Raw genomic sequence first — 25,383 nt, forward strand, 5'->3', positions numbered from 1 at the left:
AAAATAAATTACAGAAGCAGAACCTGATTTAGAATTGAGGTAAACTATAAAGATTTGTAGATTTTTTTTTTAAAAAAAACTCATTTTCAGAAAATTTTTTCTTAATTGAGATGTGTTCCAATCCAAATCCAATTAACCGATACCACTAAACTAGCCTATGCTTTTTCTGATTTCTATTTTGTTAGCCCCGTCTGTACTTTTCTACTCTTTTTAGCTGAGGATTATATTGGCTCCTTCTCACATCAATCAGGCCCGTTATTGCACCCGCTTTAGAAAAAGGATAAAAAGTCAATGATGAAAAAGCACATTACTATTTTTTTAATATCTTCTAAGGACGTCATTTTTCAAATGTCCTTTACTTTACAGCCATTCATGCTATATTGTGACTCCTGAGCGACAACATTGTAATAAATGCACATATATAATATACATGTAAACAATAAAAAACATGTCTGGTCAAAAAAAAAAAAACAATAAAAAACATGAGTCTTTAGCGTCATTGGAATTATTTTAGAACCTTATTAAAACTATGTTTTGATAAAAGTAATATTCTTGTTGTTTTCAGGGAAAATTAATTTTTCAATATTTATAATTTTGCATTTAGATTCTTTTAGCTTTTTTATCAGGTCACCTTATAATTTTGTCGGGTATATACATTAGTTCCTATACTCATAATGTGTTAATTAGAATTGATGTGGATGTTGATTAATTGACATATAAGTTGCATTAAACTAAAAGATAAAAAATATTTTTTAAGATAATATAATGGAATAAAATTTATTTATTGTTAACATAAAATTAAAAAAAAGTATGCTAATAATTGTCTGTTGGATATATATATATATATATAATCTATAATTTTGGTTTGTTTTTATTTTATTTATATCCATCTGGCAAAATTACTCCTATTGTATATTGAGTGAGAGTTACAATGGTTCTGATATAAATTAAAAAATTGTAAATCAAGAGGCCTAGTATAGTTGGCATTTAGCAAGGTTTCTTAAACATCTAGTCAGGGGTTTGATCTGGCAGTGTGTATGAAGAGAATCTGGTGGCTAGTACGAAAGCCTTTCAAGAAGTCTACTGTATGAAGGGATTAGTCACTACTTCTTTCGGCAGATACTATAAAGACTCAGTAAAAAATTATAACAAATAATAATTAGAAACTAGATGAGATTATAAGGAGCTATGGATTAAGTTTATATTGTTTCTACTGAAACCATGTTTTGACACATTATAACGTGATTCAATACATGTTAAACAAGTTTTACATCAATCTAAAATTATTTTACCACTTTAGTGATTTTAGTAAATCAAATATCAATAATTTGTAAGACAATGAAGTTTCAAGAAAATTTTCTTTAAAACATACTCTATTCAAAAAAATTTGTAAATGAATACCGGATTGAAATACCAATCATCTTGTTAACTAAATTGAAAAGTTGAGTGGCTAGACCAACAAACCTCTTTTATAGTGATTACAAACGTCGGCTTCTAACAAGGGCAGAGGAAAAGGATAGTTCTTCCTCTCTTCACTTCCTTCTCGCCACTGTAACCTCTAAGAAATTATGAAATCATTGATCAAAAGTGGAATAAGATGAAGGAGACTGCAAAGATGAAGATAATTGGTTCATTGATGAAGACAAAGGAGACTGAGAAAAAAGAAGAAGAGGAAGGAGAAGAAGAATTTGATGAGTAAGTAAGAGAGAGAGAGTGAGAGAAGAAGAATTTGATGGAGGGAGAAAGAGTAAGAAAGACGAGATGTAGGGGAGGGGATTTGAATGTTGAAATCCTAAATTAAGAGGAGGAGTGTCTTCTTAATGTGGCACGTAGCCATTTGCATAAACCATAAGACGCAAAAACCAACAACTTTCATCATCAGTAAAATAAGTTTGAATCCGGGGAAAAAAAAAAAAAAGTGGTTTACGTGGAACATATTTATATTCATAAATAGCGCCTATATTTTTCTCCTATTTAAAATATTATTAGGCATTAAACATTGACACCTTTTGAAACGGATATTCAAACCTAATAGCACCTATCTTATTATCAACAAATTTTAGAGTTGGGTTGACCACTTAAAAAAGGATAAAGTACAAATTTGCTCAAAAAGTTTTTACTCAGAAGTATTGGACACCTTAAAATTTTTTTGAGTACAAATTTATCTCAGAAGTTTAAAATCTTAGTAATTTTGCTCTTTACTATTAAAAAACTAACATGGACTATTGAAACAGTAATGTCACTAAATGGTTCTCTGCAAAATTTTTCTGCAGATGGACGTTCTAACAGAGGAGTTAGTTGGCGGCACAATCTTGCACAACTTGAAGCTACTGAGAGTGGATGGGCCTTAACTAAACTAGACTTTGCTATGTGGTATTGAGAGCCTACTACCAAAAAAGCTAGTGATTGCTACAAAATGAGTAGTGCCTGTAGCAATCGAAGGTCTCCTTGGACTGCTCATCGATAATCTTTGCTTCTCTATTTTCAGTTTACTTTTAGCATGGTTTAGTTTTCCTGCTAGTTGGCCTTTATTTCACAATAGTTGTTTTAGTTCTAGTCAGCTAGTTTCATTAGCTTTGGCCTAATTTCATGCTCAATATATGAGGGGCTCCACATTTCAGTTCTTGGTGTATATTTTTGGGATGTATTTCAACTACTACCAAAAAAAATCAAATCAAATTAGCGATGTAATTTGGAGATGAAATTTTCGTCAATAGTCAAAATTAGCAACGAATTAATGACAAAATTTAGTTGACGACGGAATTTTTTTCATCACTGATTTTACCATCACTAATTATTTTGAAATTAGCGATGAAAAAATTTCCGTTGCAAATTAGCAAGGAAAATTAGCGCTGAAAATTTTTCATTACTAATCTGTTACCAATTAATAACAGATATCTAACAAAAATTCCATCACAAAATAAGAACATATTTGTAATGAAAATTCCGTCACAAATCACTAACCTATCACTAATCTGTTACTAAAATTTTTTTTATTCTGTAAATTTAAAATACCACGTGACAACCACCACCTTATCACTGGCCACAACCTCACCACCTCTTCTCTCCCCCATGCCGCCATGCCATCCCCTCATCCACTTCATCGCCGCGTGCCTGTGATTGTCACCTCACCACCTCCCCTCTATTTCATGTCACCTGAAACAACCTTTCTAAATAAACTGATAAATTTAACTTTTTTTAAAAGTAACTTCAAGAAATAATTTTTTTTATGACCAAACCATGCTAACAACAAACTCAAATATATCACAATCATATAAACTACCTTACTATATAATAAGGTTATCCGTGACAGAAAAGAGCAGCACCTAATCATATACCCTATCACAGACAAGAGAACTTTCTTTAACTCATTCAAAAGCAAACCATGTTAGAAAGGATTAGTTTTATCTAACATAATTATAAAACAACATATTATATAGCTCATAAATTGAAATAGTGAGACTAATAAATTCATAATAAACACATCTGCAATCCTAGGCCTCTAGCTAACTATGAAAACGCATATCATAATAGAACAAATAAAAGACACAAAACTATAATAATGCATGAATCAATTAAACACAAATTGTCCTATAACAGTAATATACAAAAAACAATATAACTCAAAAATCGAGGAGGTACTACAAGTTGTTATTGTAGCTTTACTCCTCCTGAGCTTTTCTTGACATCCCTCCTTTAAAGCTTTTACCTGAAACATGTTAAACAACAGGGGTGAGACAACGTCTCAATAAATAAATTCCTACTGATCACACACACTAACATGGGCTAGCAAGGTGTCGAGTGGGATACATTGAGTTAATAACAATTAATAGACATTTATTTAATAGTTAAATCCACAATAACCATATAAGTCAAATATTTCTGCTAGTCTCATGCAGTTGATGATTTTAGAAGAGATAACATACTTTTTATTTATTCAAAAGATATAAATATCAATGAAGATTCTATGTCATATGTAATTCATGAACCCAAATCTACCCTTATATCCTCCTTATTTCTGCCTACCGGACTTATAGGCTAAGTTCTTTCTATTTAATTAGCTACTCTTACAAGCCCACTACACAAGTGTTATAGACCAGCCAAAGACACAAAGCACTCGGTGGACCATGAACCTCCTCAAAGAACTAATGGGGTGTTGCAGTCTCTTGAAGAACTAGTAAGACAATAATAGTTGCCAACTATAGAGCTCCGTATGGAAGCCAATACCACGTGCAAGTATATAGATCTCAATAACTTTGATCATCTCCTCCACAACCCACAAAAAATGCACATGATTCAAAACATTCAAATAGATATACATATATATAGGAGCATAACTCATTAAAACTTTAAATCATGCATCATATTCCAAAGATCAATTATTTTCAAACCCAATTTATTCATTTCCCTTCACCACAGTATCCCACAAAACAATTTATGCAAATAAAAACTTCATATAAAAAAATGCAATTATAAAAACCACTCACTAACACATACTAGAACATGCAACCGATAGAAATTCAGTTACTTAGTCTCCTAGCTAACAATTAAATACAAACGAGGCTCATATTCGAACACACCACAATAGGGTTTATATTTACAAATAGAATTAAAATGTTATCTTTGTAGTGTTAGAGTAAGTTACTCACAAAATTCTAGCTTTTAACTCCCTTTCTAACAAATTCACTGTTACTCATAATTTTAACTCAAGATTTTTTCTAAGGTTTGTAGTAAGAAAATATATATGTAATGACTTAGATTCAAACCCTAGGTTCTCTTAACTTATGTTATCCTTTAATTATTAGGTTATATCATTAGAATCACCAACTTTATAACCTAGATAGTAGAACCCCAATTTATAGCTTATGTTTTATCTTCGAAGAACTTAGAAAATATATTTAATTTGGGTTAATTTATTCTCACTATAGAAGTTTAATTATTGATCCAATCGTTGAAGTTAATGTCTTACATGTCACAAGTCTACTCTTAAAATTTTGGATCGATCCAACAATGAATGAATTCAAAAACACTAATTTACTATTCATAGTTCTATCTACCAAATCTGAAAAAATAAGTTAAAAATGTACCTAATAACCTGTAACTTAAAGATTGGATTGACGATCCAGCCGTTAAAATTGACGAGTTGGATGTCCTAAACTTGTTGATCAAATTTAAGGCTAATCCAATGGTTCACAAACTCAAAACTAACATTTTTCTAAAACTATATCAGATGTGTGAGAAAATTATTTACTTACTCTTAACTCTACTTACTACCTCCTAATATAGGATGCTAGAGCTTCCCCATTTTAGTATTTAGTTGATGTAAAACTTCTATATCATGTTATGCTATTTATTTCCATAATATTAACACACACAAAGTTATGATTAATTAAATTTACCTATATTTTAACCTCTACTAACTTTTTGCTAAAAGATATTTATTTACAAATTTAAGTAAATTGTACGCATAAAAATTTAGAATGTTACGCCATCACATTGAGTAAGGATTAAGGGTGGAAACAGGCCAGGCCAGGCCAGGCTTTACTCTTAACAGGCCAGGCCTGTTTTGTAGCCTATAAGCTTGAGCCTGGCCTGTGGCCTGTTACAGGCTTATCTTTCAGCCTGAGCCTGGCCTGTATAAAAGCCTGGCCTGGCCTGAAGCCTGTTAAAAAGCCTGTTTTTTTTTAAAAAAATTCAAATGACAATAATTTTTTATAGAAAAAAGCTAAAATAAAAAAAGTATACATAATAATTAATTTTTTAGTTTTGTCTTTTATTTAAATTTTAGTATCATAGGTACTGTTTTAAATCTTAATTACAATTTATAAGGATATTACTGAAAACTAATTCTAATTGTATGTTAAAATTTGGGACAAAACTATGTTTAAGTACAAAAAAAATTAAGACAAATAAATAAAGAAGAAAACTATTAATTTTATAATGAATAAAGAGAGTATCATAATTTAATTAATATAATACATAAGTTAATTAATCTATCATTCTTGGAACAAAAATTTTCTTTCCTATTTTATTTATATTTTTAAGATTTAAAGATCATATTATTTATTGATATTTTTATTTCAAATTATATTTTTATCTTTACTTGTCAACTAAACTTCAAAATCTAAGAAAGAACTAAGCTATTAACTATATATTAAAATTAAAAAATAAATTAAAAGTGCACATTAATAATACCATTAACTATTTTTTTATATATTATAATTATAAATTTTTAACAGGCTCAGGCCGGCCTAACAGGCCTTTTAGAGAGCCTAAGCCTGGCCTATTAACTTAAACAGGCCTTCAAACAGGCATGAGCCTGTCTCTTTTAGAAAACAGGCCAGGCCAAATATAGGCCAGGCCGTAGGCTCCTGATAGGCCGCCTGGCCTGTTTCCACCCCTAGTAAGGATGGAATAAAAATTTACATGATCTCCTCATCCACGTCATTGCCACGAAGCTTGCAGAGCTGCTATGCATGGAGTAAGGATGGAGGAAATTGGGAGGCACGCGTGCTTTGGGTTGTCTCATGCTCGCTGCCCATACTTTGGGCCTGTTTCCGAATTCAAGCCTTTTCGGTTTTTGCTGTATCATGTTTTCTTTGTGGTTGCTTTGGGGTTGAGTTTTAAATACAGCAATAAATAGGTTAGAAATATATTTTTATTTTTAAATATGCTTTTATAATAAATAAGACAATGTATGAAAGAGAATATGTGGGAAAATGTGATAAGGGAGAGTATAACAATTAGCAAAGGAGAAAGAATAAATAATTAAGCATAAATTTGAAAAAATATATTAAATGTTAAGATAAACCCAAATTGAAGTTAGTAAAAAGGATTACACCCCCTAAATTTAAAGTTTATAAATAGGATTAAAGAAGTATGATAGTTATTTTCCTGTGTGTCGAGCGTCTTCTTTTCGCTTTTGTGTCCACTATCTTTTCATCTGGTTTTAAATAAAGGACAAAACTTAGGTCAAGTTAATTAGGTTAGTTATGTTTATTGCTCCAATCAAAATAAGCCAGCAAGATTAAGTTTCCCCAGCAGTATTTAACCCCAAAGCACATGTTAAACACCGTCAAAGTCTGGGGAAAAAGCTTTTTTTTAGACAGCTTTAAGATAATGATGAAGAGAGGACTCAGCAGCGACCAAAGATCGCGGACTAAGGAGCTGCAACGGCCTCTCAATTCTAGCTAGTCATTTTTTCCATTAAGTGATGGCATTCGAAGATCAAAAATCAAAAGTTAAACGTGGGAAAGAATAATCATTTCTTGGTAAAGTTTAAATAAACGGTTGCTAGTAGAAAATGTTTAGTGAGGATCCGTGTTGGAAGGAATGGCTATTTGAAGAGTATGAAAAGAAGTGATGAAAAAAAAGGTGGCGCATGATGTTTTCAAGGCTTAGGTAGCGAATGTACTACCAAATATAATGAAGACTTTTTAATATGAATTGTACTTTCAAAATTTAAACCAAGACAACAATAATCTTTACAAAGTGATAATTTTATTTTATCTCTGCGTACACTCAATAATAAAGGCAATAAGTTTGATCAGTTTATATGTATGTGTTGTGTTGTTCTTTTTTTCTTTTTTTGGGTCCAAATAGAGTGATGGCAAAGGGTATATAGACCATGAAATAATGTCTTTGAAGAGATGTCTTTTGGAATAATAGCTATACAATTAAAAGTTACAACCATATGTTAATTCATTGACCAACATAATTGAAATAACTAACAGATATTTAATATTCTTTTCAAGAAGAGTTATGCTTTTTAAGATGTAAGGTAACAAAACAACTAAACATTTCATCAAGTTGTACGCCTTTATATATATATATAGAGAGAGAAATACATAACCCTCTTTCCAATTACATAACCCTCTTTCCAAAAATACCATCTTTTCATTTTAAAAATATTTCAACAATCCGTGGGTTAAAAAAAGGCCATTACCTCGTGGTGCAAACTTCAGATATGGAATCCAAACTTTAATCCCCCTAGTTATTCTGCTAGAGAACTGGCTGTACAGGTTCTCCTGTCTAATTTACCTTTCCATTTCTATGATGAGGAAAATATGGTTAAGGCACGCACAATGAGCTGATCAAACAGCCTATAAGTTTTCTTTCAAAATTATAAAAGACAAAAAGTATAACTTTGCTAAAAGAATTTCCTTATTCATATATTTCTTAAACCTTGGAAAATGTAAAAAGGAGCCTCATAAATAGGCAAAGATTAGAAAACTTTGCAAGAATTCTTTCGTTAATGAGAAAGATCTTGTAACCAAATCTGTCATGTAGGGTGCGCCATTATTACCTTTTTTCTTTTTTAAACAAAACAACTTAAACTTCAAGACAATGTTTGGAACAAAAGGCCTTCTTCAAATCTAAACAAATAGGAAACTAATTAAAGAGAACATATAACCATAATTAATGCCATTAATTAAGGACCTCATTCTAGAGGCATATTTAAGGGTACCACTTGTTTCCCCACTTCGTCAACAAGTTACTGTAGCAAGTGTCCTCCACCTGGTTTTCATATCAGGAAATGGGCCTTCAAGTACATCTCGCTTGGGCCTCTTATCTCCATCATGACTTCAAAGAAGAAGAAGTTGACCCCTAACTAATAGGAGTCAGGTTTAGTAGTAGAGACTAATTCCTCACAACGTAACAAATCAAGATTTAAATTTTTATTGGGAAAGATGCCCCACATTTAGTACTCGATAGTGCCTCAAATAATATTACCTTCAATAGGAGGATACCTATGTTTTAACCCAAAAAAAAAAGTTAACCACTCATATTAGCAGGGTTAGATCTAATAGAAGAATTTAGTTTTTCACAATGTGATGAACCAAGATTTAAATTTCGGTTAGGAGAAGTGCTTACATTTAGTATTCAATAGTATTTCAAATAAAGTTACTTTTAATAAGATGATATATGTGCCTAAAAAAAAAAGGATTGACCATTGATGAAAATGGATAAAGGAGAGGAAGAAGTTAGAGAAAAGGCGAAGACATAACGATCTGGAGAGGGAATGCCTTAGAGAAAGAAGGGGGAAGGAGAGGAACAATTATTGACGAAGAGGCATGGTCTGTAGTGAAGGAAGTGTGGTGAAAGGAAGGAGGCACAAAATTTAGAAGACGCAAAGGAAATGTGGTATCTTTAGCATAAGTAAGTGTTAGGACCCATAGCCCCACTCTTATGAATCCTGAATACTATTACCAGTGTAAATAATCAATCAAACGAACACACATGATGGTAATGTAATTAAGATTACAATTCTCCTAGGAATATGAAATTAAATCAAATGGGGCAATTGTGTCATCTTCATTGCAAGGGTGATTACATTTCTCATTAATTTTGTGATAGTTTGCAAATAAATATTTGGGGTTAATACTATTTTTTATTACTCAAGTTTGTCATTATTTTGGTTTTGATCCTTTAAATTTCAAATCATAAGTTTTGGTCCCTCATATCTCTTTTTATTTAAAATTGATGTCTATAATTCAATAAAAATCTGAACCATTTTGTTTTTTGAGGGATTAAAACTTATAATTTTAAACCAAAACCAAAATAAGGACAAACTTGAGCAGTATATAATATCTAAATAAACTATGCGTTTGAATATCAAATTCAACTACAATTGGTGGAATAAATTTTGAGTCATCACTTCATCTATTCAATGATCTATTGATTTTAAAAATATTAATGACCAAAATATTAAAACATTTTTATAGGTTAGAAGCGCCTAGTTTTCATGAAACTACAATATAACAAATTACCTTTACCCTTAAAATCTTTAATGTTAAGCTTTGAAAGATTATTTGCAAGTTATTATATAGTAATCAGTAAATAATGAAACAAGAATGTCAAATATTAGCAACTCATACTCCCAAAATTTTACATTGACTTTATGAAATTCGACACTAAAAATTTGCAATTGGCATTTTAATTTTTAACCAAAAAAGTTTAATAAAAAATATTTAACTGGTACATACATATACACAAGAATTTCATGATAAATCTCCAGAATTTGATAGTGACTGAAATATTAAACAAAATTGTTGGGAAGATTTGCCATTCATTTTTCTTAATTTATTACAGACGACTATACGGCAACTAATCAGCATAGAATATTTTAGGGGAGAAGAATAATATGATCATTAAGATCACAGGTTCTTTACTGAAATTTTAAAATTTCTTTTTCCCCAATTTGTCATTCACCTAAAATATAATTGGTGCGGGATTCTTAGTCATGAGCAAGAAAATTATCTTAAATATATTAATTATTGAAATAAATAAATACTATCTCTGGTTTTTAAAATAAGAGATAGATAATTAATTTGTGAATACTAAAAAAATTAGTTGTTTATTATAAATAAGTATTGTCTTTCTTAAAATACCTTTATTAACCAAGTGTGTTAGAACTATTATTTGATAAAAACCCTTCAACATATACAATAACCATGAGACTACTCTAAGAAAAAAATGAATAAATATAGGAGACGATAGATTGGGGTCTTATATTTAAAATCAAATTAAATTTCTAATTAGCTTTTATATTAAACACTAAATATAATATATAAATAAGGGTTAATATTGTTTTTAGTTCTTAAAATTTGATTTCATTTGTCTAAGTATTTTGATATCCATGAAATTTAAACCAAAACTACTAATCTTAAATTTGAGAAAATAAAATTAAAAGGAAATCAAATTTTTAGGAATTAAAGATAATATTTACCAACAAATAAAATAGGAATTACAATTAAGGAAGACTTACAATCAAATCCTATGAAAAAAAAAAATACAAAAAAAATTTTACATGTTGTCATTTTTTATTATAGGATTTATCATTACATGCTGTTTGAAGTTGTTATTAGATTTTTTTACTAATTATTTTTTTCTGCAAGAGCTTATTGTAATTTTCCCTGCAAGTAAAGCACGACGGAAGGATGATGGACGGTTCGACAAATAAGGCAACGACACTGCCACAAAGTGGGGTTATTGCCTTATTGGCGTCTGGATGTGCACCGACTTCTTGAGGGTACAGATTTACCATTTTGCCCTCCACTCCATAATAACGGATTACCCCAGTCATCATACGGAGCGCTGACTACTAACTGCTTAACAGAACAGTCAACTAACGAACAGCCTTCTCTTCTTTCATGGCTTTTGGAATGAACAACAATTTTTTCCCAAAAAAAAAAAAAGACTTCCGTTTTTTATTTAAGTCAAATAATCTAATATTGATTTTAATTAATATATACTAAATTATATAATTCTGGAATAATGATTTTTAATGAAATCACATCTCTTTTCTACCAAATTATTATTGAAAAACCATATATTTATCGTCTTAGACTGATCGGCAATTTTGCATGTAGGAGAATTATTATAGCCTACAATTTGAACTTTTGAATTCATTTACCAACTCAATTACCCTAACTCTAAAAATTTTATGTGTTAATTTATTTTGGAAAATATATTAAAATTAAAAATCTGTCTTTAACTCTAAATGTAGTTTAGTTCTAATTATTTTATTACAATTAAGAAAGGATAATTAAATTATTAAAATTATATGTAAATGAAATGAATTGCAAAATTTATCTCTGGTTAAAAAATGAGATTAAAGTGCATCTTTTTATCTACTCTTAGAAATTTGGAAACAAGGATAAATTTCAAAAAATGTTCATTGTTACTACTCCTCTAATTTTCTTTTTTTTTTAGGAAAAATATTTCTTTCAATCCCAAATATAAGATTTATTTTGTAGTATTTGGACAAAATATTTTTTTCAATTTTAAATATAAGACTTATTTTGTAGTGTAATTTACACTATAAAATGAGTTTTATATTTAGAACCGGGAGAGTAATATCGTATAAAATTATTTATTTGTTTCAAAGCATGAACAATTGCTAAAAAGACTGTTATTTATTTTGTAAAAGTAAAAACATTTTAATTAAGTGCTTAGTTTTATAGTGAGTTACAACTACATTGAGCTCTCAAATAAATAGTCACAGTCATTAAAATAAGATAAGAAAAGCATATAACACTTTACAAAGCATATGACTCAAGGATAATTGAGAGGCTATTATTATCCATATTACTATGATAATTGGAGAATCATTCTAGTTGGGCCCCATCAACCTATGATGACCAAAACGCCATCCTTTATTCAGCGGAAAAAATATTAAATTTAAATCTTAATATTTCATTTTATTTTATTTTTATCAAAATGTATACAATAAGAAATAAAAATAATCTTAATTATCATTTTTAAATAATGATGTTTTAACATGAGAAAAAAAATTGAAAATTTAACCTATTCTTGTTAAGTACTCATAATTCTAATTCAATTTCATTAATTATGAATATAATTATAATATATTTATATAAAATATAAAAATAAAGATAAAAGAAGAGAATCGAGTTTCATACACACAGGTTCGTTTGTAACATATTTTCTTTAAAAAGTATAGTTGGATAATTGTAGAATAATAAATTTATTATATTTTCTTGGCTACATTTGTTTGGTTTTATATTCATTCTAACCATATAAACACATGAAGAGTTAACCCAAAATTAAGGGTAAGAGTGCATCCAGCACCATGATTTTATTTCTTAGATGCAACCATTACTCTGATCTTATTTTGTTAGGGTGCTGGATACACTAAAAATAAGATTAGAGTGTTAGTTGCACAGAAAAAAAATATCAAGGTACTGTATGCACCATAAAAATGATTAAGACGCTAGACGTGCCATAAAAAAGATCGGAATGCTGGACACAATTGAAAAAAAAAGATTGGGATGCTGAATACATGTTTACCCAATAAAGTATTGTCATGGTTAAATTTAAATTTTATATAAATAAACCAAATTCATATAGTGGGGTTAACATATCTTAAGACATTATGATACGATGATTCATGCTTTCATAACATATCTGCAAATATATGCAGAGGGCAAATGCGAAAGGGCAATTGAAAGAAAATTGTAGTATTGTTTCCTATTTTTAATATAAGAGTTATTTTGACATTCAATTTGATTTTAAATTTAAATATAAAATCCTAGTTCATTTTATTTCTTATATTTATTTATTTATTTTTTAAAGTAATCCTTGTAATAGTTGCACATGTCAAAAATTTCATCAAATGGTACTTACAGCTAATATATACAATTAGCGAGAGTAATTTAGGAAAAACAAAACCTATTTATTACAAATAACTAATTTAATTAATCTTTAATATATTTAAATAAATTAATTTTTCTGTAATAATCTACTTGCAAAGATTATATCCCAATTATATACATATTGATTGATATTTTTCTGTAAGTATATAAAAATAAATATAGTAAATAAGTTTTATGGGATGAATAGACCAAAATTTTATTAGGGAAATTTCTTAATTATTAATTAGAATCAAGTTAGGAAGAAAATATCTAAAGGATATGAAGCAAGTTGGGGATTTGATTTGAATTACGAAGGTCAAAGATCTTTCTACAAGAATGGAAAGAAAGATAGTAACATACTAACATATCGGTCATAAATAAATAATATTAATATAAAATTAAAATCTGTTAAAAGACAAAATTTGTGCCAACCCTTCACCGTCGGCACTGAGATTTGGGGAGGATATAGGTGTCATTGTAATAAAGCTGAGACCCATTTTCGCCATTTCAATATAACCCATTGCTCAGGCACGCCCACCTTCTTCCCTCCCCTCACTGAAAGAACCACAGACGAGAGTAGAGCAAGAAGCTCTGCACTGTGGCACTGTTACTAGTGCTTGTCCCTCTCTAATGGCGACTCGAATCCCTTCGCATAAGCTTAGCGGTGGCCTCTACGTTTCGGGTCCACCGGAGCAGCTCAAGGAGCGACAGCCAACAATGGCGTCGCGCGCCGTCCCCTATACCGGCGGCGACATCAAGAAATCCGGTGAGCTTGGGAAAATGTTCGATATTCCACTCGCTGATCCATCTTTGAATGCTTCTTCTTCGTCTAAATCCTTGCACGGTAGTGGAGCAGCGCGCTCCGGAACTGATTCTGGTGGTGCCCCGGGGAGACGCCGTGGGTCGGGTCCGATGATAAAGAAGCAATCGTCCGGCCCGTTGTCCCTGCAGCCTACGGGACTTATCACGTCGGGTCCAATAGGATCCGGGCCGATTGGATCGTCGGGAGGTGGGGGAAGGAGGTCGGGTCCGCTGGAGCAAGCTGGTTCAATTGGGAAGACTGTTTACGGCTCAGCCGTTACAAGTTTGAAGGACGAGGAAGTGAAGGTTGGGTTTAGAGCGTCGAAGGCGGTGGTATGGGTTTTGTTAGTAATTGTAGCAATGAGCGTGCTAGTTGGGGTGTTTCTGATGGTCGCAATGAAGAAAGCGGTGGTTCTGGTGGCTGTAGCGGCAATTATTATGCCTGTAATGCTTTTTGTTATTTGGAACTTCGCGTGGAAAAGAAGAGGTCTATTAGGGTTTGTGAAGAGCTTCCCAGATGCTGAACTCCGAGGCGCCATCGATGGACAGTACGTCAAGGTTACCGGGGTAATGTCTCAGTCCTATTATTTTCTATCATAATCTTAAGAATTTAATTGTCGCCGAGTAGTTAATGTTTTCCTTCGATCTGTGAATCGTTAATGCGAGAGAATGATATTCGTAATTAATTATGCATTTGAAGTCATGGCTTTGTTTCAACTGCCTATTTACTTATTTTATCGAGTCCATACAATGATTAATGCTGATCGTTGTCCTTTTAATAAATATTTCTTTTTTAAATTAAAAATAAAAACTATTTGTTAGGTATGGAGTTGATTGTACATGACGAATAGAGTTACTTAGTGATTGTGACTCCCTCTTTCGTGATTATATCTTGTATTGAAGCATAACTGTCTCACTAATTTAGCTTGTAAAAATGGTAATTTTTCTAATGATGGGATCAGGGACCATGCGTTACGGTATTAAATGAAGGGCAGAAAGGGTATAGCTTAGTAAGCTGATTGTTTAGAATACTTATTGTCCCCAAAAAATAATAAAATTTTGGCTACCATGATAATCTGAAATGGAATCCTTGTCTTTCCTTCTTGCTTCCCAATTCATAATGCATTGTCTTGTTTTGTGAAGTCGTATTTTCACAAGCGAAAGCCACAGAATTTGCTTGTCAGAGCACCTTGTTTTCTGCTTCACTGTCTCTCATTGTCTCGTTGCTCAATGCAAGTTTTGGCAATACTATAATGTCCTATTTAAATGAATGCCTTTATCAGGCTGCACAGAAAAATATGTCCTGGTCATCGGGGATATTTTAGGTTTTTCATGTTACTCTTTTAATTGGTATTACTTACTGAGCAGGCATGTGCTCTGGTCAAGGCATGAATTTTGGATGTTTAATACAGCTTTTGGTGCTTGCTTTCTACATTATTTCATTAACAACACCTCACAAATAATTTATAAAAACATAATGCTAAAGAGGGACCCTGATTATTGCAAATGTGAGAGGATGCACCAAAAGCTGCTTTTGACACTCAGAATCCGTGCAATGCATAGTTGCGACATAATCTTTATTATAATGATTTTTCGGTAACATTTATTATGTTTGATTTTGTTATCACTGAAAAATAATTGTCTCCTGCTGCTACATTTTTTCAGAGTTACAAGGGTCATTTCTCATGTAAAATTACCCTTTTTTTTAAGAAAAAAATTCCATTGCATTTCTTCTCTTAATCTCATTTCATTTTTCATGCCAAACAAATAGGCTTTGTTCCTTTCTTTATGTTCACACTGTAAGGCAATTAACAATACCATTTTGTGTAAAGTCGATTATGTGACAAAGATACATGCAGTGTTTGTCCGTTTGCTCATTTTTCAGAAATACATTTGAATTGCGTTTGCAATTTTTCTGTGATAGAACAGTCTTCGTTGATATAATTTGGTGATAACTCCAGTGAATAAATCATTGGGATCCCACTGTGAATATTTAGTCAGACTGATGATGTATCCTCTCTCTTCCTATAGATTGTGACCTGTGGCAGTATTCCTTTGGAATCCTCATATCAGAGAGTACCTAGATGTGTATATGTTTCCGCAGAACTATATGAGTATAAAGGATGGGGTGGTAAATCAGCAAATGATAATCATCGATGCTTCTCCTGGGGTTCTAAGTATTCTGAGGTTAGTTCTTTGAACTAATGTATCAAATATTTATCTCGCTGATAATCCTATGAACAGGCCCTTTACTTCATTGATTCTATCAAATCCATATGGTATGTAGAATGCAATAAAATGGAAAGAAGAATGAAACCGGAAAAATAGTTACCTGAGAGATAAATGTCCCTAAATTTATAGGGTAAAGTTGCTAATAATTGACATTACGTGTCTATGGTGCAATGGAAATGTATTGTCTTTTCATTGCTTTAACCAGTTACACCCTGAGTGTCCACGGATTTTGAAGATTGCCTGAAACCAAAAAGCTGATGAGGACTGAGATAATTGTATGAAAGATGATTGTTGAAGAGCTTAACAAAATTAAAGGTACAATAGTGAGATGATGAAGGAATAACATGATTGTTAAAATCATACAGTTACACAGCCCAATAAAATTAAGTAGAATTTAGAATTAAGGCTTTGTTCGATTCCCCTTGATTATTAGATAGACTTTATACCCGCTAGCAAGCCTGCGTATTGATTTCCGTGATTTCGTTAATGTCCTTGCCCCCCATCTTGTTTAAAAGCTAATGGTGGAACTTAATAGTAGTTTATTGCTTTGACAATTTCACTGTAGTTCTTACTAATCTAATGCCAAACCTTTTTTCCTTCATTCCAGAAAAAAAGTTTCTAACCCGTCCCAGTAAAGCAATGGATCAAATATGTCCTGAGTTTAAGTCTCAAATGGCGTCCTGTGTCAGTTAACCTTATTTAGTCTATACGTTGTTGTCAAATTATGGAAAGTGATCTGGTGTATTGATTTACAATTCTTATAATTATTTAGCCATTATGTTAGTAATACTGATTGAAATATCTTCTGGGATGGTCAGTAAGATATGAAACAATCAACACTAGGAACCAGAAATACAATTATCGTCATCAAGATTGGAGCATTATCCATCATTTGGAGCGTCTTTGCCTGCTTAAGATTTTGAGCTTCTGTCACGATTCATCCCTGCTATGATTATCAATGCATTGTACTTCTTCGGTTAGTGAATCAGTGGGCAGATCTTATCAACTTGGTGAACATATCGGAATTACTTTGCCCTCTGTAATTGCATGATGATTGTTTATAGCCTCAATATCATCTTCCCATGTTCTGCATTGCTTTCATCTTTCTTCATTGTCAACAATTTTTTTGTTTACTGTGGACAGAAATATGTAGCAGACTTTTACATATCAGACTTTCAGTCTGGGTTACGAGCTTTAGTGAAAGCAGGCAATGGTGTTAAGGTTGCTCCTTTTGTGAAGCCAGCTACTGTAGTCGATGTAAACAAGGAAAACAGAGAGTTGTCTCAAAATTTCTTAGGCTGGCTTGCAGACCGTAAACTCTCTAGTGATGACCGTATAATGCGCCTGAAGGAAGGGTATGCGATGCATTATTTTGACTTACATTCCTTTCAAGTTGCATTTCTTCTTTCAATTTCCCGGTGCATTATTCGGATGACATCATTATCGAGTGTAATTGCTTGTGAATATATTCTTCTGAAGAGAAAATAGGTGAGTCACATACACGATCCCCCCCCCCCCCCAAAAAAAACCCAAAAAAAAAAACAGCACACTCTAATTTGAATCTTCTCCATTTATATGCTTTTTTGGAGGGATAGTGATGCAAGAAAATGTGGTTAAGCATGGGATTTACGTCTTATCATTACATGCACTTGCTCTTGTTTATGCTTGATAGGATTTTTGCATTACATAACAAGTAAATATCGGGAATACCCAGGTACATAAAAGAAGGGAGCACCGTAAGCGTGATGGGAGTGGTCCGCCGACAAGATAATATGCTCATGATTGTTCCCTCTACCGGACCTGTATCAGTAGATTGTCAATGGAAGCGATGCCTCCTTCCAATGTATGTAGAAGGCCTTATTTTGTTATGTGAGGATAATCAGGATGCTGATGTGATTCCTGTGTAGAACACCTCCTCCGAGTCTTTGCACGGAAAATCAGGTTCAAGAATCTGGAGATTTATCAGATTAGAAGATGCTAAGCAGAATATGATGATAACGAGGATATGATCTTGTTCATGATTAATATGATGTCCATATAAATATGGAGATCCATCGATTCTGACTATGAAGGAAGCTAGAAAATGTCCTATAGCCACGCAGTTTCCTCTTTCCTATGATTTTTATTATGTAAATAGGCAAACATAATATTCTTTCGTTTCAGCTGATTCTAGCAGTTAAGGAGTTTTGTCGTTTAATATGAAATTGTTTCATGATGGCTGATATTAATGCGAATATATGGGTAGAACGCAATTTGATAGTATCTGTAAAAAATTGAGTTTCATATGCTGGTAGAATGCCACTACAATAAGTGGAAAGTCTTGGATCGGGCTTTTTATTGCCTTCACTTTGCATTCATTTTCTGATCTTGCTTGCTCGCTTCTTATTACTCTCAAAAATGCAATTTGAATGTTTTTTTTTTTGCCTGAATTTTCAATTTGAATTGCTTTCAAAACATCTCTCTGCAGAAAATATACATTTTGCCTGGGTCGTCTGTTTTATTAGATTTTGGGGAGACTGATACAGGTTAACTGTTATTTTCGGACTGAAAATATAGTTCAGCAGATGTGACATTACCTTCCGATATGAAACTATTTTTCTTCTTTTTATGCACGCGCGCGCGCGCGCACACTAAACACTCTTTCAAGTCTGGTTTTATCAAAAACCCAAAAGGAGACATCTTAACACTATTTAACTCATTCTCAACCAAATCCCGTGAAAATTTCAATTTGCAGCATGTGAAATTTACCACTTCTGCTGTGTTATGCTAACTCGTAATTTTAATTATTATTAGTTTTATTTATATTACTTTTTTCAGCACAAAGATAAAAGAACAGTTTATTCCCAATAGGTTTTTTAATTCCACAATATTCAATTTTAATTTTATGCAGCAAACGAGCACAACACTCTACACTATTCATCATCAAGGGATCTTGATTGAACCACAAGATTAACTCTAAAATGAAGGCCGTAGAAAAGTAGCCGCCCCAAAGATGTGAAAATGACGCAGAAAGCCGTCCCCACGAAGAATTGTGCTTTGCTCTCTCTGGTGTTTTTGCAGCGAAGGGGATTTGAGTTAAAGTCCCACATTAAGGGTCTGTAAATGGAGAGCTCAAGCATTGTTTTGTCGTCTATTGGAAAGCCCAATGCCTTTAGTCTTTATTTTCCAGAACCGAAACTAAAATAAATATAAGCTGTCAGATTTTCACTGGCTTTTAACAGGTTTAAGCTCATGCCTATATAAAAGCCTTGCAGACTAGGCTTAGGCCCATGTAGTTTGAGCTAACGAGGGGAGGATCTTGATGACACTGTGGAACTAGGCCACTGGGCACTGCGTACAAGCATGGTCTAATATTTGAGGTTTAGGTTGCTTGATTGCATAATGAATTCCATATCACGAACTAAAGTGTCTATACCACTTCATACCCCACCTATAGTTATTATTCCAACAGAATGTGCATAACTAAAAGTAAATGAAAATATTCATCATTATTTCTTTTTTGCAGCTATAATTTCATTATTTAACAAAAAGGGCATGAGACCAGTCTTGTACTAACCCAACCACAGAAGCACATCGTGACAACAAATTGAAGCTAAAGCCTGGAGGGAGATCCTCGGCAACCACCAGAGTTTCTCCTGTGTTATATAAGCTGCATCATCTGACGCAAGAAGCGGGGTGGCGGCTGCCATGTCTTCGATTGTCCCAAGCCTTTTCAACAATGTCTTCCCTTCAAGTTCGTTCCTCTGCAGTGGCACACAGTCGCATCATATGATAAATAACAGATAAGGAGACTTGGAACAAGAGGATGAAGCTATTTAGAGCTGGTTTCGTACATAGAATGGAACGAAATAGAACAAGTGAATGCAATGGAAAAACTGATATTTTAGATGTGTCTTTTTTTATGCCTTCAGATGAAAAAATGTAAATAAAAGATAATTACTGTAAACTAATGATAATAGAGACAGATATGACATATATCAATTCTTGTGCAATTTCCATTATTTTTTACTTTTTTTTTGGGGGGGGGGGGGGGTGGGGTGGTTCAAAATACACCACAGCTTCATTATTGGTAAGGAAGGAAGCAAAATGGAGTTGGCACAAAACCAGGAGCAACACAATTAACACGAGTACTTGGGGCCATCTCAGCTGCCAGAGCCTAAGCAATGAGTTAAAAAAACATATAAAATTTAAAAAAAAAAAAATCTCAATTTATCAAAATATTGATGAAACAGGTGGCAGCCGAAGTAGTACCAACTTTAGTAAGTCCAAAAAGGGCCGTTTTGGTCACTCCATACATAGCCATTGCAGCTGGCGGGTTAAAACCAGCTATAGAGGAAATAAGAACAACAGAAGAACCCTTCTGCAAGTAAGGAACTGCATCCTGCAAAAAACGCAAAGCAGAAAACACACTGAACGATTCAAAAGCCAAAAAAAAAAAAAAAATTCACAAAGTGGTGGCAAAAGGGATTATGCTAAAGCAGATTTTTATTTCTTTCACAGTTGGTTTTGGCCCTCTGTCACTGAAATTACCTTCAGAAGAATTATAGAGGCTTTGACATTTACTTCCCACTGTTTGTCAAGGATGGAGTCCGGGGTTTGCAGTAAGTTATCAACAGAGGGATTTGTAGCAGCATTGGACACAATAACATCTATCTTCCATATTTCTGTAAAAAACCAGAACGCTTAACCACACCTTAGAATGGAACACAAGCATTTATGATGATTGATTAATAAGGAGATTACAAATTAGATGCACTTTGAGAAACATAAAATAACTGTCAGTCCAATCAGCAGATAAAGATATTGTGAAGAGATAGTAAAAGGCATCAGAGAATAAACACCAGGGAGAATATGTCCATACAAATTAGAAACAAATACAACAACAAAATCTGATCAGATTAACTCTTCTGTAAAATGTTGATCAGTGCCTACTTGTAGTAATACACTGACGAATCTGCTTATAGCAGTATCAAATATAAAATATTAACTAACTTAGAGTAGCAGGATTGATGTCATTTCAAGACTTCAACTTTATAAAATTTATTAGTGAACGAATTTTGCATTTATCAGTTAGCTATTGAAGGAATAATTACCTGTACGTTTTGTCTATCAAATTCTTCCTTTGTTGTGAATTTGAGACATGACAAACAAGAGCCAATACTTCAATTCCTTGAGCTCTGAGCTTCTCAGCAGCGTCATCTACATTTTCTGTGGTCATTAAACCAAAGAGAAAATAGTTTCAGCAATATGAACATCACTGTAGAAGCATTACAGGACAATTTAATGATCCTTTGAAGTGTAAACACAATAAGAGATTGGCTTTTCTATCTACGGAAAGATGTACAATTAAGAAAGTTCACAATTACAGTAGATATACTATAGAGCAAATCCGAGAAAACTTTCAAGAAAGTTCTTATCAAGTTCTTCATAGGAAATGAAATGTGGAATTTTTACGGGTGAGCTTAGCAGATTTGAGTCCTTGCAAATTTCCAGACGGAGTAATCGGGTAAAGAAGTTGACCTCCGGTCTAATAATACCTGGTATACAGGGTATTCATTCAGTACTATTTCCCAAAGTGAGGAAAGCAAAAATTGATCTAAAATCATTTCAGTTTTGCAGAAAAAATCCAAACCAATGATTAGTATTCTATCAATTAAACCCACGAAGCAGAAATCCGTTTTTCCTCTTATTTCCTCCATCATATAGCCTTAATTAACATATCAATACCAGTATTTAATACAGAACACAACATCTATAGCAAGCTGCAATGTTCTCAGGTGGTAAAATAATACATATTATTTTATGCAACTTCACAGAGATCAATCAGGACTGCAATTGAGACAAAGAATGCAAACAAATTAAGAAAACTTAGGAAGCAGAAACATGATTGAAATCGCAACAATTTTTTAAGATTTTATGCTAAAAAGGAAAGAAACGACGAACCTGTTTACGAGATGAGATGACAACAGACGCACCCTCGAGGCCAAGCCTTTGGGCTATAGCGAAACCGATGCCCTGAGTAGAAGCAGTAACAATGGCGACCTTACCCTGAAATCTCTTACCGATCTTCGACTTGTCCATTTCTATTTCTTCTGGGGCTATGACTTTCGTAGTAGTCCGATGAGCCGCCTTTTTGTCTATAAATTTGACTCACTTGTGAGTTTCTATTACATTGCAATTTTTGGGGTTCGTATTTCGTAATTTCGCAACAGAAAACAAAGCCCCGCCTCTAAATTATTGTAATTTTCGATATTATCCAAATCACACGAACCTCCTCGGTATATTCGATTTTGTATGCATAGGTCACAATCATTTTGTTGGATTAGCTATTTAATTAATTTGAATAAATAAAAATTAATTAATTATAACAAATATAATATGATTGTTTTAGGAAAAAATAAAAAAATAACTGTTGAATTTTAAAAAAAAAAATGTGTTATGTTTATTATTCTTGTAATAATTAATTAATTATGACTACTCTTATAATGGTTTTAACATATTAAAATATATCAAAATCGCCTATTTATTATTGAAATTTAATAGATATTTTTTAATTTTTTTTTCTATTTTTAAAAATAATCTTGTATAATATCAAATTATATATATTTGCCAACAAAATTATTTATCATTTATCAGTTAGATAAATTAATTTAGAAAAAATGATTATAGATAAATAAATTGATGTTCATACTAGTGTTTGGTTTGTCATGAAAGTACTTTTTAAAAAGTATTTTTACGTAAATTGAGACAATTTGTGGCACATATTTTTATTATTATTATAAAATCACTTTTAAAATCATGTTTTGGTTTCTATTCAAAATATAACTTCTGTTATGAATAAAAAAGAATAGTAGAGAGGAAAAGAAGATTAATAAGAGGGAGTATTTCTCATTCCATTCAAGTGTACTCAATACATTATACATGACCTCTATTTATAGGCACAGTTTTATATCTTTGATAGAATCTATAGATAACATAATAATAAAAGACAATTGCAGATAATAGGGATAATAGAAGATATTGAAGATATTAGGAGATAAGGGAGATAATGATAGATATATGGATATCTATAAAGATATTATATTCATAACACTCCCCCTTGGATGTATAACTAAATATGTGCCTAATTAAAAAAACTTCTACTAAGAAAATCCTATGGGACAAACCTAGTAGAAGAAAAGAGTGTAACATTTATGGATATATTTTATAGTGCTGCCTCGTTAAAAACTTTACTAGGAAAACCCAATGGGAAAAACCATAGACACGGAAAAAACGAGTACAGCATGCATTTACTTCCTCTCTTGACAATGTCAGTTGATATTTCTGAGTTTGCGAAGCCCAATGTCATGAACAAGTCTCTCGAATGTGGTGGCTGGAAGTGATTTGGTGAATAAGTCTGCTAAATTTTCACTGGAACGAATTTGCTGGATATTGATTTCACACATCCTTTTGAAGGTCACGAGTGAAGAAGAATTTTGGGGAGATATGCTTTATTCTATCTCCTTTGATGTACCTTTCTTTTAGTTAGGTAATACATGCAGTATTTTTTTATATAGTGTTGTTGGGATCATTTTACCAGAAGACAAGCCAAAAACAGTTCGTATGTGATATAGTAAGGACCTTAACCATACACATTCCCGACTTGCTTCATGCATTGCTAGAATCTCTGCCTAGTTAGATGATGTGACAGATATAGTCTGTTTCATAGATCGCTATGAAATGGCTGTACCACCACGTGTGAATAGATAGCCAGTTTGTGATTTACCAACATATAGGTCAGGCTAAAATCTTGAATGCATTCGAATAAAATAATCCCATGTCTATTGCACCCTTAAGATAAGGAAGGATGTGTTTAATTCCATTCTAATACCTTCGTGTTGGTGAAGAACTATATCTTGCTAGCAAGTTGACTGCAAATGATATATCAGGTCGCGTATGATTAGCAAAATACATTAGTGCTCCAATTACACTAAGATATAGTACTTCTGGACCAAGTAGCTCTTCATCACCTTTTCCCTTGATTTCTTGAGGTCTAAAAGGGTGTCCTTATCTACCTTCAAATATCTTTCAACTATTGGAGTACATAATGGATGTGATTTATCCATATAAACGTTATAAGATCTTTTTTGTATAAGTTTCTTGATATATAAAAATTCTATTTTTTAAATACTCAATTTGTAATCCAAGGTAAAATTTTGTTCTTCCTAAATCCTTCATTTCAAATTCTTTCTTTAGGCGATTCACTGCCATTTCAAACTCTTCAAGAGTTCTAATAATATTTATATCATCAACATACACAGCGATTATAATGAACTCATTTTCTGATCTTTTCATAAAAATACATGGGCATATTGCATCATTTTTATATCCTTCCCTCAATTGATACTCAATAAGCCTGTTATACCACATTCGTCCTGATTGCTTTAATCCATATAGGGATTTGTTTAACTTAATTGAGTATCATTCTCAAGAGTTTCAATTGTATGCTTCTGGCAATTTCAGCCCTTCAGGGAGTCTCATATAAATATCATTGTCAAGTGAGCTGTACATATAGGCTGTAACAACATCTATTAGATGTAAATTGAGCCCTTCATTTACTGCGAGGCTAATCAAGTATCGAAAATAGTTGCATCCACTACTGGTGAATAAGTTTCTTCAAAATCGATACCAGATCTTTGTGTAAACTCTTGGGCAACAAGTCATGCCTTATATCTTATGATTTCATCCTTTTCATTTTTCCTTTTGCACAAAAACCCATTTATATCTAATTGGTTTTACATCTTTAGGTGTAAGGACTACTGGTCCAAAAACTTTTCACTGTTATAGCAATTTTAATTTTGCCTCAATCGTATCTTTCCATTTTGGCCAATCCTTTCTTTGTTTACATTCACTGCTTGATTTTGGTTCATGATCCTTATTATCATTCATCACATCAAGAGCTACATTATAAGAGAAAATATCATCGACGTCGACTTCATTTCGGTCATATCATATCCCATTCATAACATAATTAATTGAGATCTCATCATCTTCACATATTTCAGGTACCTCACTTTCACTAAGAATTAGGATGTTAGCGTTGTCTAATGACTCTACGCTAACTCTTCTAGAATTGCTAACTTTTCTAAATTATTCTTGACTAGGCCATCTATACTTTTAGCTCCTTTTTTCTTTCGAGGATTTTTTATCTTTG

At 32.3% G+C, this 25,383-nt stretch overlaps 1 protein-coding gene and 1 pseudogene across 1 annotated transcript; one reads left to right on the top strand and one right to left on the bottom strand.

Annotated features, from left to right (window-relative positions):
* The first annotated feature begins 13,718 nt into the window (after nt 1–13,718).
* LOC114735257 (uncharacterized membrane protein At1g16860-like) lies at nt 13,719–18,426 on the top strand. The gene is made up of 4 exons (XM_028922941.1): nt 13,719–14,525; nt 15,990–16,145; nt 17,334–17,545; nt 17,905–18,426. The coding sequence occupies exons 1-4, from the start codon at nt 13,788–13,790 to the stop codon at nt 18,095–18,097; spliced, it is 1,299 nt and encodes a 432-aa protein (XP_028778774.1). The 5' UTR covers nt 13,719–13,787; the 3' UTR covers nt 18,098–18,426.
* A 1,379-nt stretch (nt 18,427–19,805) lies between these two features.
* LOC114735262 (tropinone reductase-like 3) lies at nt 19,806–22,271 on the bottom strand (annotated as a pseudogene).
* Between the last annotated feature and the right edge of the window lie 3,112 nt (nt 22,272–25,383).

The sequence above is a fragment of the Neltuma alba genome, unplaced genomic scaffold (genome assembly GCF_004799145.2).
Source record: "Neltuma alba isolate B1F8T4 unplaced genomic scaffold, ASM479914v2 tig00013194_pilon, whole genome shotgun sequence".
NCBI classification, from domain to species: Eukaryota; Viridiplantae; Streptophyta; class Magnoliopsida; order Fabales; family Fabaceae; genus Neltuma; species Neltuma alba.

What these genes read in the sequence shown, in the direction of transcription:
- LOC114735257 (XM_028922941.1), top strand. Translation starts at nt 13,788, where the DNA reads ATGGCGACTCGAATCCCTTCGCATAAGCTTAGCGGTGGCCTCTACGTT. An exon ending in AGTACGTCAAGGTTACCGGG is followed by an intron (nt 14,526 to 15,989) that starts GTAATGTCTCAG and finishes CTCTTCCTATAG; the next exon opens with ATTGTGACCTGTGGCAGTAT. An exon ending in GGGGTTCTAAGTATTCTGAG is followed by an intron (nt 16,146 to 17,333) that starts GTTAGTTCTTTG and finishes TACTGTGGACAG; the next exon opens with AAATATGTAGCAGACTTTTA.